General features: G+C 42.5%; 1 protein-coding gene across 1 annotated transcript; it reads right to left on the bottom strand.

The window, feature by feature from the left end:
• Positions 1-3,315: 3,315 nt before the first annotated feature.
• sox7 (SRY-box transcription factor 7) lies at positions 3,316-6,982 on the bottom strand. Its single transcript, XM_017710513.2, has 2 exons — positions 6,438-6,982; positions 3,316-5,148 (listed from the first exon to the last, which is right to left on the bottom strand). The coding sequence occupies exons 1-2, from the start codon at positions 6,670-6,672 to the stop codon at positions 4,187-4,189; spliced, it is 1,197 nt and encodes a 398-aa protein (XP_017566002.1). The 5' UTR covers positions 6,673-6,982; the 3' UTR covers positions 3,316-4,186.
• Positions 6,983-12,243: the final 5,261 nt, after the last annotated feature.

The following is a 12,243-nucleotide window of genomic DNA, read 5'->3' as shown; positions in this document are numbered from 1 at the left end:
ACTACCTGACGACCGCGTTCCACAGAGCTGACCTGAGACTGGACCCAATCCAGGGAGCAATCACGGACAAAAAAACAAGAAGAGGCCATTAAAAAAAGGGAAATTTGTTTACTCAGCCTGTTTCCTGTGGAGACAAATGCTGTGCATCTTGAGGATTCCAGTAAAAGCAACATACACAACATGAGTAATACAAATATAAACATGAATGCAAATATTAGTTATCTTACATGACAGAATATATATAGAGTCGTAGGCAAAAGTCTTGGCGCCCCAGTCAAGTGGCAAGTGAAAATAAGTATAATCTGACAATTTAGTGCACAGTTCTTTGTATGTGCCAAGTATTTTAAAAATGTGAAAAACAAAAACAAACATTTTGCACAGGCCACGTTTTATGTTTTATTTATTTCCCAAAATATGTTAAATTGACTCCAGCTCCCCCCATGACCCAAGGGGATAAGCAGCTTAGAAGAACTATGTGTGTGTGTGTGTGTGTGTGTGTGTGTGTGTGTGTGTTTTAAATTGAGCAATTAAACAGTAATTGTGCACTAAAATGTGTGTTCACTGTAGAGGATGTGTTAACTTATTTTTACTTAGAGAAATCAACAAACGTAGCTTGACTGGGGTGCCCACACTTTTGCACATGACAGTGTATATTCTTTTTTCCTGGCTGTGGTAATTTGGCACAGTACACTTTTAGAAAATCCTCAAGCATTTAATATGTTTTTCCGCAACCTTGTTGAGATCAACCTATCACTTTGGCCTATTTAAGGAGCAGAGTGGAAATAGGGGCCACTCTTTAGATGACACTCTTTGAGTGGTGTATTCTTAGCTCAAGCTGAGAATGATTCAAGTCTCACACAGGAAAAGACTGGAGCAGATGAGCAGAATGTTTGCCCTCATTTCCTCAGAGTCAACAGTCTCCTTTGTATCAAGCCCAACTGAGCATCACCGATATGTTCATGAGTGGCCGCATTGGGTGTCATTGGGCGTTTTGCCCTTTGAATGCATAAACATGATGAAGTAAAAATATATACTGTCACTTTTCATTTTTATTTTTCAACAGCATTTGAACATAGCAGTTGTCCTTTGTGTTGTGAGAAAATGACATGATGAGTGGTCCGACAGAAATGCTCCAAAATGACTTGGAATAAAGCCTCTTTGCATTCATTTACATGAACTATTTTGGAGATACAAATTTTTCTTTCGACAGTGACAATATCCTAATTAGCTGTATGTAATTCAACTATATAAAAACTTACATCATGAAATGCTTTATATGCTTAATTAAAAATTTAAATGAAATGTTAGGTGTCTTACAATACACTCACATTTCATATATATATATGAATGTGTGTGTGTGGGTGCGTGTACATATATATATATATATATATATATATATATATATATATATGTACACGCACCCACACACACACACACACATTCATATATATATATATATGAAATGTGAGTGTATTGTAAGACACCTAACATTTCATTTAAATTTTTAATTTTAATTTTAATATATATAAAACTTATGTATTAGTTACATAGTTGTTACTGATGAATGAGGGTTAGGTTACAGATAGATAGATAGATAGATAGATAGATAGATAGATAGATAGATAGATGGATGGATGGATGGATGGATAGATGGATGGAGGGAGGGAGGGAGGGAGGGAGGGAGGGAGGGAGGGAGGGAGGGATGGGTGGATGTACACCCCACCGAGATTTTGGTAAACAACTGCTCTTTAGTATGTCACCATGCCCTACCCTGAGGGCTGTGGGCTGAAGTGTGGGCCCTGATCATGGAGAGGCCTGCTTAAGTCAGAAGGCACAAGTGAGACCCAGGCCTGGGGGCTGCCTGACCCAGCGGTCTATAGCCCCTTTCTCCCAAACGCCATCAAGCATATATATGGCTGTGGGGAAGAGGGACACCAATCTCCCTCAGTGTTAACTGCTCTCAAACGGTGGCACATGATGAATGTTATCATTTCATTCACGCTGGTCAGACTGACCAGAGGTGAGCAAAATGAGAGATGTGAATCAAAACCACAAGTGCGGTTCTCCAAGATAATATCACACTCAGGAGGGCCGCGTGTCTTTAAGTGAGCAGAGAGAGAGAGAGAGAGAGAGATTAGGAGAATCCTTTAGGAGAATCTGTGCTGAACCCAGTATGTGTGTGGTCATTCCAGAGAAGGGTCAAATTAAGAGCCCTAAAAACCGCTGTGTGAGATATTAATCAGTGAGAGGCATGTTTCCTCCCTGCTAAAACGAACAGCAGGTTCTCTTTTCCCTCGCCACGGGCTCTTTTAATGCGGGGACCGGCCGGGGCCCAAACATCCTGACGGAGAGAGGCTTTACCCTTATCAGGCAGGAAACACTGCTCCTCCGCCACATCCTCTTTACAAGGAACGCGACTCAACCGTTCCCAAAAAACGCAGGAAGACCAAGCCAGACTCCAGGATTTGTCAAACGCCCGCCACCACCCGCTTTCTCTCCCTCTAACCCCCCTCTCTCTTTCCAGAGTCCTTTTATCGAAAAAGGAGAAGAATTTTAGAAGGAAAAAAAGAGAGAAGAAAAGAAAAGAAAGGGAGAAAAAGAAAAACGACGAACGTCGACGGGCCGAGGTGTATTTATTTATTTCGCGGAGATTATGAAAGTCTGCATCAGCAAGATAGGAAAGGGGGAGCGGGGGGTGGATATGGGATGGAGGGTGGGGGGGGGGGGGGGTTAAAGGGGTAGGGGGGGTTTGGGCATGCTGTTTAAGACACGCACCCAGAATAAGACAGGGCCGAACAAAAGGCCAGCAGAGATGGAGGCGGGGAGGCAGCGGCAGCCGAGCCTGTTCTAACACTAATCCCCTGAACTGTGGAGGAGTGAAACTGAGCGCGAGACGGGGTGTTAGCCGCGGGAACGCGAGGTGGGTGGGTGGGTATCTCCCACCAGCTCCCAGCACAGCGCGTAATATGCCATCAAAGCGCCCGGCAGAAAGCTCAGGCACGTTCTGTGAGCCATTGTCACGACAGCACTAATAACTGAGACAAATGTTTGTGTAATTTGCCAGAAAAGCTTTAAAAAGTGAGAAAATGACATTTTGAATACGTTTGTTTGGTTTTTAGAACTTGACTCGCTTGCAAATGACTCCAAAACTGTTGTGCGCGTTTTAGCAATTTACTGAGAAAAAGGGAAATCCATGGCGGATTTGGGTGTTGAAAAGAGGCATAAAACATGCAGCACAAACCAAACGTGCAGAAAAAGCACTGTTCTATCCAAGACGACCCAAAGCTGGCAGCTATTATTAGCCAAAATAAAATGTGTTTAAAGTTGCTTTTATTTTCTGGCGCCTGGTTCAGCTTCCCAGAACATTCATTTCACAAAACATCTACAAAGCCTTATTTTCAGCTTGTCCGAGACAACAGGCTGTGTGACTGTGCGGTCCTTATTTAAACACAATGCAGATCGTCACGAAAAAACGTCAGAGCATGTCCTTCATAATGATCCCCTGAATGATCTTCAGTTTTACTGGTTTTCCTCTTTTTTTTCCTCATGGTCATCCATATGACACGCATATCCGTGGAGATATCAAGGTAGAAATTTGGTATTTTATTTGAATTAAATTAAGGTCACAAACCTAAATCAGCATACAATAATATTCATCATTATTATTTTCTTGGTAGCAATTTATAAGTACAATATATATATATATATTCATATGGGTGTTGATAGAAAAAAGGAGATTTCCTTCATGAGTCCTGAAGATCTTGTGGAAGAGTCCAGCCTCATTTAAATACAGTGCTTTGAGGTAAAACAACTGAGGTTTGTCATAAAGGCATGATTATTAGAACAGAAAAAAACAGCATTACAATATGGATTAATGCCAAAAAAACATTTAGATACATAAATAAGATGTAGAGCAAATGTACAAGTATCTGTGGCAATGTCTGAGAACATTTCAGCAGGACTGACAGTTTGTCCAGTTGCTCTATTCTCTTCCTTTCTTTTTTTGAAACAAAGATGGGAATGAAGTTTAGAGCTTTATCTATGCATCCCTGAGGTGTCCCTTGACATCCTGTAGCTTCTCTTTTCCTCCCCTACTTCAGTCCTCCCTTGTTTACCTGCCAATCACATCGGTGGCCCATTTACAACCCATGGTCTCTGTCCACACATAGTGTCTTTGTCTCGTTCTTTAAGAAATGCCGTAGTTGTTGTAGTAGGCGGCCGTTGCGTCGGCCAGTACGGAGATGAGACTGGTTTCTGAGCTGCTGCTGGGGCAGGTAGATGCCGCCGTTACCTGGATGTGTCCCGTCACGGTCATCCCGCCCTGTTCAGGGTGATAGCTGGTGGAGTTCAGGTACTGGTCAAACTCATCACGGTCCACCTCTCCCAAAAGTTCAGCCTGGCTAAGCTGGTCCAAATTCTCTAGGTGGCCCTGCTCAGGTGGCGGCGAAAGCTGGCCTAAGTGGCCCTGGAGGCCGTGGTGGACAGATACCTGAGGGAACGAAGCACTGTAGTATGAGAGTGGAGGAGTGGGAATAAGGGTGGGTCCACTACCTTGGTGGGACATGGGGATGTGGCCCAGATGGGTGCTGCCACAGTGGAGAGGTGGCTGATGGGAGTAATCGGGGTGGTATGGCGGAGGGCTGCTCATGTGAGCCGGTGTGGGGCGTCGATCCTCTGGGCCGGAACTGGAGGACGAGCAGGAGCTGTTGGTGATGGAGTTGTTGGAGGTGTAGTATGAAGAGTGCTCGTGGTCCACCGCATCCAGAGGGGACATCTCAGGTGGAGTGGGCAGACCATAAGGATATGTGTCAAAGTTGTTGCTGGAGTTTGCGGGGTCCCTGAAGACCCTCACACCGGGCAGAGTTGCACTGGGTGAGGAGAATCTACCACTGCCACCCACTCCACCTTCATCCTCTTTGTCCATTGGGTGACAGCAACCACGCGGGTCTGAGAGAGAGTTCTGGTCAGGGCCCAGGCCAGTCAGCAGGAAGCCAGGGTCCACACGCTTACAGATACGCTTCAGCTGCTTCTTCCGACGGGGACGGTACTTGTAGTTCGGGTAGTCCTGCATGTGCTGCACCCGTAGCCTTTCTGCCTCCTCCACATACGGCCTTTTCTGCGTGGGAGTCAGGGCCTTCCAGGACTTTCCTGTGACACATGGAAAAAAGTGGAAATGTTACACTCTCTCCTTGGAATTATCACACTAGAATTCTATCAACTGGAAAAGGTGTGTCAGCAATTGTTTGTGTGTTTTATTCACACTTACTAAAAATTATATTTTATACTGATAATTACACTTGATAATAAAGACAGATGTAAAGAGCATTTGCAGCTAATGAATTCCTTCAGTGTTATTTTTTACCTTGTCCATTTCACTAAATTTATTAAAACATTAAAATAAAGCATCTAAAATTAAAGCCCAAAAAATCAGGAAAGGAGTCTGTATTAACTGTATGAAATGTTGTTTTGTGCTGGCTGTTTTCCAATGTTCTATTTAACTACTCTTATGAATTTGGATTTAGACTTATAGTCTACTAATGAAGAGTAGATTTTATTCTAATACACATTAGTATTAGCAAAGTAGTAATTACTGCTGTGAGAGAAGTCAGCGGAATTCATACTAAGAAGAAAAAACTCAAACGTTTAGCAGCAATAAACAGACCAGGCAGAAACACAGGAAGGACCTAAATTCTTTGAAATTAAAAAGCTTTTAATTAAGTAGATTATTTTTTATTTTTTGTGTACTTGATTTTGGCGCACCTAATTGAAGTTCTCTTAGTGATTACTGGCTGGTTCTGCCTGGTAGAAAAGGCAAGTCTTCACCTCACTGTTCCCGCTATTTGACCACAAAAATTCATTTTGCCGTTTAGAATTAAGATGAACTATCCACAGATTTCCTTGGATCTAAAGCTCACCACAGCTGTCTGAATGAAAAGGACCCGCATAGCTGCAGGAATTTTTCAGCTTTTAATCTGACAAACTTTTTCTCTCAGGGTGAGAAACGACCCGGACGAAACGCAGTAAGTGCTTTATTAAAGCCTCAGATTTTCGGAATAAATATTTATCAAGCTTTTGAGAATAAATATAAATACGCGTTGTAATAGAGGTATTGTATTGGTTAATAATAATAATAATCATCATCATAATAATAATACATATCATATTAACATATTGTATTAACATATTATTATTATTATTATTATCTGATCGACTATTTTCAATTTAGCATCTTTCTTTGGCTGCTCTACGAACTTTAATTCAAACTTTTGCTAAAGATGGTAATAAGGATAATACAAAGAACAGATCCATAATAATAATAATAATAATAATAATAATAATAATAATGAGAAGAAAAGAAAGAAAGAAAGAAAGAAAGAAGAAGAAGAAGAAGAAGAAGAAGAAGAAGAAGAAGAGCATCAGTGTATTTCCTCTCTTACCCAGCATCTTGCTGAGCTCTGCGTTGTGTAGGTCCGGGTTCTGGACCGCCAGCCTCTTGCGCTCATCCTTGGCCCACACCATAAACGCGTTCATGGGTCTGCGGATGCGTGGCTCCGGCGCCCTGTCCGCGGGAGCGCGCTGCCCAACACGCGCGTCCACGCCGTCTCCGTCTCCCGCGGCGGGACACTCGAAGCTCTCGGGCCACGAGGAGTAAGAGGTGATCAGCGCGGCCATGTGCGCGCTCACGCTGCGGTCCGCCAAACTCAGGACTGTGCGTGCGCGTGTCTGGAGCACCTGCGCTCAGGTGCGCTCAACCCTTGCGCTAAGACAGAGGCACAAAGCTTAACGGACAAAGTTGAGCACGGAGCACGAAAGAGGAGCGACGGCGAGCTAAAGAGGAGCTGCTGCGAATGATCGGGAGTTCTTTCTCTTTTTTAGTGTCTGGAGAAGAGGGGAAGAGAGAGCGCGCGCGCATGAGAGAGGAAGGGAGAGCGAGCGAGTCGTCCTCGAAAGCAGTGATTCACTCTTTCCCCGCGTGCTGGGGGGAAGCGCTTTATATGAGAGCAGCAGCTTCCAGCTCGAGGCCCCGCAGGGCTCTCAGCTCCTCCTTGATTGCAACCTGAGACCTGCGACAAAAGAAGAAAAAAAAACAGGAGAGGAAAATATTTCAACACCGCTTACTACAGAGTCACGTCATTAGCCGCTGGTTTTGCGATTTCATGCCTCACTATTTTGATTATGGAAGCCTAATGACAGACGCTATTGTTTCACAGCCAGTTTCCTATTTGCTGCATTAATTTGTTAGCCAAACAAACACTTATTACACAAACAAGTTGTTTCTCTCAGTGAACGATTGCTGTTATTAAAGCATTCAGTACAACCTATGAAATCAGTCTGAAAACTTGGAGGCAGGTATTTTAAAGACTCTTTTTAGGGCATTTAGAGTGATTCTTACCCCAAATGTAGTGAGTGGTGGCCTGAAGAACGGATAACCAAATAATTATAACTGTGTAATTCTATAATTATTCTAAGTGCTATATCAGTATTATCCACTCTGACTTTTACACCAAATATGCTTAGTGGCCTAAATGAACAAAACAGGTACTAAACTGTGACTGGGGTGGCACCCCCAAGGGTACGTCTCAGTACCTTTAGTTAGGGAACATAATTTACCACATTTCAATGCAATGAATCTTTTTTTACGATGCTTTGACTCCATATACCCTGTCTGATCTCCAGCCTTTTATTTTATTGTTCTTTTAAAAAAAACATTAGGTTATAAAAATTTACAAATACATACTTTTCTCCCCAAAAAATAAAGGCACACAGTTAAACATTAAAATTGTAATTGTAAAGCTGTATCTCCAAGGACAAACTGAAGCACCAACTAATTATGACAGTAGAATTATATCATCACAATACTTATTATGTCATTATTTCCTTTAGGGCCTTTAGAGTGATTCTTACACTAAACATGATGATTGATGGCACAATTGAAGGCTGGATACACAAATAGTCAGGGTGGTTGGTTTCACCTAGCCTAGCCTACTTTCGAGTTGTAGGCCTTTGCGCAAGGTCCAGCAAGCGGGTGACGTCACGCGCCCTCCACAGTTGTGACCGTGAATTCAGTGAGAAGTGGCGGGAACAGCAGCTTGTTTTTCCCCCTTTCACACAGAAACAATTTATGAGCCGTTCGCAAAGGCGAGATGACTCACGTTGTTTAAGGCCCAGATGCTTTTTAGCACCACCTCATCATTTAGGGTTTAAGCATATGCCTAACAGAAAAGCACCTTCGCCTCGCCATCCTCTGACCTGGAGCAAAATCTTGGCTCTAGATGATCACAAGCATGTGCTGCAGGGCCTCCGTGTGGAGGTGGTTTCCCCACAGTCAGCAGAGCGGGTCCCTATCAGACAGAGGGTTCCTGTTGACAGAACCTTCCACTGACGACCGCCCCCATGGAAGCTGTGGGAGAGACAGGAAGAGCTGGGAGAAAACTATAGTCCAGCAGGAGAGAGTGCGAGCAGAGTGGCCTCTAACCCTGGTTCTAGAGCAGTGGTTCTCAGTCCTGGAAATCCACTGTCCTGCACTGCCTCAGCACACCAAGATAAATCATGAGCTGATCAGTTCAGTCAGTGGTGCTGGTGTCCTAAAAAGGCTCTGTGCAGGGCAGGGACAGTCCAGGACCAGGGACAGTCCAGGACCAGGGTAAGACTCTTTAGAGCAGTAGCAAAAACAGAAAAAACATTTTAAACCAGGAAAAGCTTTTTAATAAGTTTTTTCTCTAAAACACAGAATTCACTGAAACGTGCAGGGCAGGGGGGCTCTAGTAATTTACAAGAGTACCACACTCTTGTAAATGATGGTACCAGAAAAGGTGAGTCGCACAAAATCATAGAAGCAGCACTTTTGCTTCCCTAAAAATTGTTTTAATTGGTGCTTCTTTGGTGAACCATTATTGTGAATAAGTGTGAAGTGTGAAGCATGTTCTGAAAAAACTCTACAATATGTTAAGGTTCTATGAAGAACCCTTAAAGACCCAGGGAACTTATATCTGGGCTTTGTTTCTAATTAGGTTGATCTAAACTGCGGTTCAATCCCCCACCAGGGCAAGCACCCTACACTATACCAATAAGAGTCCTTGGGCAAGACTCCTAACACCACCTTGGCCTCCCTGTGTAAAATGATCAAATTGGCTGATGCTCTTATCTCTGGATAAGAGCGTCAGCCAAATGCTGTAAATGTAAATCTTGTTCTTGCAGGCAAACAGTAAACATGCACTAAGTTCACCCTTTGAGTGATGTTTCACTGACCAATAAATGACCGACACATTTCACCATGTGTCCGTCCACTGGTAAAACTGTGCTGATTCTGGGTAACGCGCCCGTAAACATCCCCCTGACCAATCACGAGGCTGACGTCTCTCGTCCCGCCCACACAGATCAGTTTGAGGCAGAGAAACTTCGCGAGCTAAAGCTAACCTAGCTTAACCAAAAGTTAGCCAGCTAGACCACCTGTAGCTGCCTGTCGCCCGTTCATTCCTTCCCATGGACACTGTTCCTTCTTCTGTTCCTTCTTCTGTTCCTTCTTCTGTTCCTTCTTTCACGCGATGTTTCGTCCGTCCATCCGTCAGCACGTTACCTTTTTCGTCCAGTTACTGTCACATAAAAGCTGGACAATGATTTTAGTTCTGTGTGAGTGACGGAACAGGCTGGGAGTGTGGAGAGCTGTCAATCAAGCTGGTCATTCGCCACGCCCACACAGTTTTCAGCTATGTCTGTTCAAAGGTTATTAACAGATGTTTTATTATATAAATCTTATACTTTTCAGTCACGCTTTACTGAATGTTTAATGTAACATGCATTTAATATCATACAAACATTAACATTTTACCCTGTGGGATCTCAAAATAAGAACATTTGTATTATGTGAAGGTTCTTCAAGCCTTCAAGTCCTTACAAATCTGTTTTCAAAGCTGTTTGTTTAGAAAACCTAAAGTGCTTTCTTCTATAGCAAACAACCCTTTTTAGAACCTGGAAAACATTTGATCAGGAAGAAATATGGATTTCCAAGATAAAGATCTCAAACATGCTGCCGAACAAGACATCTTTATCAAATACAGAAGCTGCTGATGTTCTCAGAACAACAGACCGACCATCCCAGAGTCCAGACCTCAACATCACTTGATGTGTTTAGGATTGCTTGGATTGTGATAAAGAATAGAATTAGAATTTACAACCATTTGTCACTGTGAAATTAGACCTCTGCATCTAACCCATCTGTGCAGTGAAACACGCACATACATGCATGCTAGTGAACACACACACTAGGGGGCAGTGAGCACACTTGCCCAGAGAAGTGGGCAGCCCTATCCACAGCGCCCGGGGAGCAACTGGGGGTTAGGTGCCTTGCTCAAGGGTACTTCAGTCATTGACTGTCAGCCAAGGGGATCAAACCAGCAACCTTCCGGTCACAGGGCTGGTTCCCTAACCTCCAGCCCACGACTGCCCCCGACAGAAAATGCAACCAACTTCTATGACTAAACTTTGGAGTTGTGCAAAAATATCCGGACAGATTTCCTGACAAACTGAAAGCAAGTCTCCTGAAATGAATAGAAGTAATAAAAGGCAAAGGGTAGATATACAAAATACTGAAACACTGAATATTATATTTAGTTATTGAGGCTTTTATGTCATTTTGTTTTTAAATATGAATTTTCTGCTTTTTTTTTGACCTAATGCTGAAAAGTGAACAATTTAAACGTTGGCTTAACAGCTGCTTTGACAGGAAATTAAATAAATGAAGGGTGGTCTCTGACCTTTGCAAAGTAACGTACCTCAAAACAACAGCTTCAGCCTGCAAGTGATCACAATATCCACCACATGCACATCTGAGGAACTGAACTGTAAATAGATAACAGGCCACAGATAAATGCACCTCCTACAAAGTCCCAAACAGGCAGACCTGTTTGTGATCAACTCAGGTCAAACTCGAGAGGAGAGCAGCTCCAAAACAGCAAACAGCAAAAAGAATAATTAGTCACACGTGAGACTGAAATCTCTCAGCACCCAAATAGGCACACATACATTCACATATGCACTGCCAGACTGTCATTTCTAGGCAGTGGAATGAGAGCAGGAAGTAAAAGGCTGAATTCTGTGGCAAATTTACACAATCTGGGACACCAAGCTCCTCTTCCTGGTCCTGCGGAGGACTCATCTCACATTCTAATAGGCTATGCCCTAAGGGGCTAGACACACTATGCAGACATTGCCCGTAATGCACATCAAGCACCACACTCACCACACAAAAACAGTTCTATAAAGTAGCAATTATGGTTTTATGACTTGCAACAAAGAAGTGCTCTTTTGAAAGATTCTTTAAAGAACCGTACACAACAGGTTTTCTGTCACACACTGTCTGAGTTGAATAACACCAGTTCAACTGCTTATCACCAAAACATTTTTTAGGGTGAAAACCCATTTTTTTGACAGTGCACCATGCCTGAGTGATAGTTGTACACATTTTGAGTCTTTTAATGCTTCAGATGCTTAGATACTACCATTATTGACACTATGAGTCTCAAAGTCAGACTCATCACTCTATTAAACCATACTCCTCATTTCAGTTGTCCAATGTCAGTGTTTTAGTATAAATGAAAACTTTGTCTACGAAGCCATTTCCAAAAAAGTTGGGATTCTGTGCAAAATGTAAATAAAAACAGAATGCACTTGAATATAATACAAAGTCATGTCAAATGGTGAGTTTTTTTTTTTTTTGAGAAATATATGTTCATTTTGAGTTTGCTGCCAGCAACATGTCTTTAAAAAGTTCGGACAGGAGCAACAAACCGGTAAATCTGTGCTAAAATCCACTAAAACACGGTCCTGTCCCAAATATTTTGAAATGTGTTGCTGGCATCAAATTAAAAATGGACATATATTTTTCAAAAAACAAAATCATCAATGTATTGTTTTTATTTACATTTTGCACAGCGTCCAAACTAGAAATAAGCTTGTATTTTCTTTTCTTGGTAATGGCTTCTTGATAGATACACTCTCTTTTCAGATCCACAGTGCCGAGTTGTCTTCTCACAGTGCAAGGATGGACAGAAACACCTGTGGATTTTATCAGATCTGAAGTAAAAGTGAAGCTTGAATGTCTCTTTTCTGTCAAAGATGAAAGCTTTTAAGTACTGTTTATCTGATGGTGACAGTTTGGGGGTCTACCAGGTCTTGCAGGGTTACCCCATTTTCCCTGTATATTTTACAATATTATTTTTTTTTAACTCAAGGAAACACCAGGTT

This window comes from Pygocentrus nattereri, chromosome 4 (genome assembly GCF_015220715.1).
Source record: "Pygocentrus nattereri isolate fPygNat1 chromosome 4, fPygNat1.pri, whole genome shotgun sequence".
Lineage (NCBI taxonomy): Eukaryota > Metazoa > Chordata > Actinopteri > Characiformes > Serrasalmidae > Pygocentrus > Pygocentrus nattereri.
The sequence above is the reverse complement of the archived record's forward strand: the minus strand, read 5'-3'. Positions and strand labels throughout refer to the sequence as shown.

Bases quoted from the DNA above. Each gene is read 5' to 3' on its own strand.
- sox7 (XM_017710513.2), bottom strand. From the start codon at position 6,672: ATGGCCGCGCTGATCACCTCTTACTCCTCGTGGCCCGAGAGCTTCGAG. The intron at 5,149-6,437 runs GTAAGAGAGGAA...CATGTGTCACAG, and splicing joins AGAGCTCAGCAAGATGCTGG to GAAAGTCCTGGAAGGCCCTG.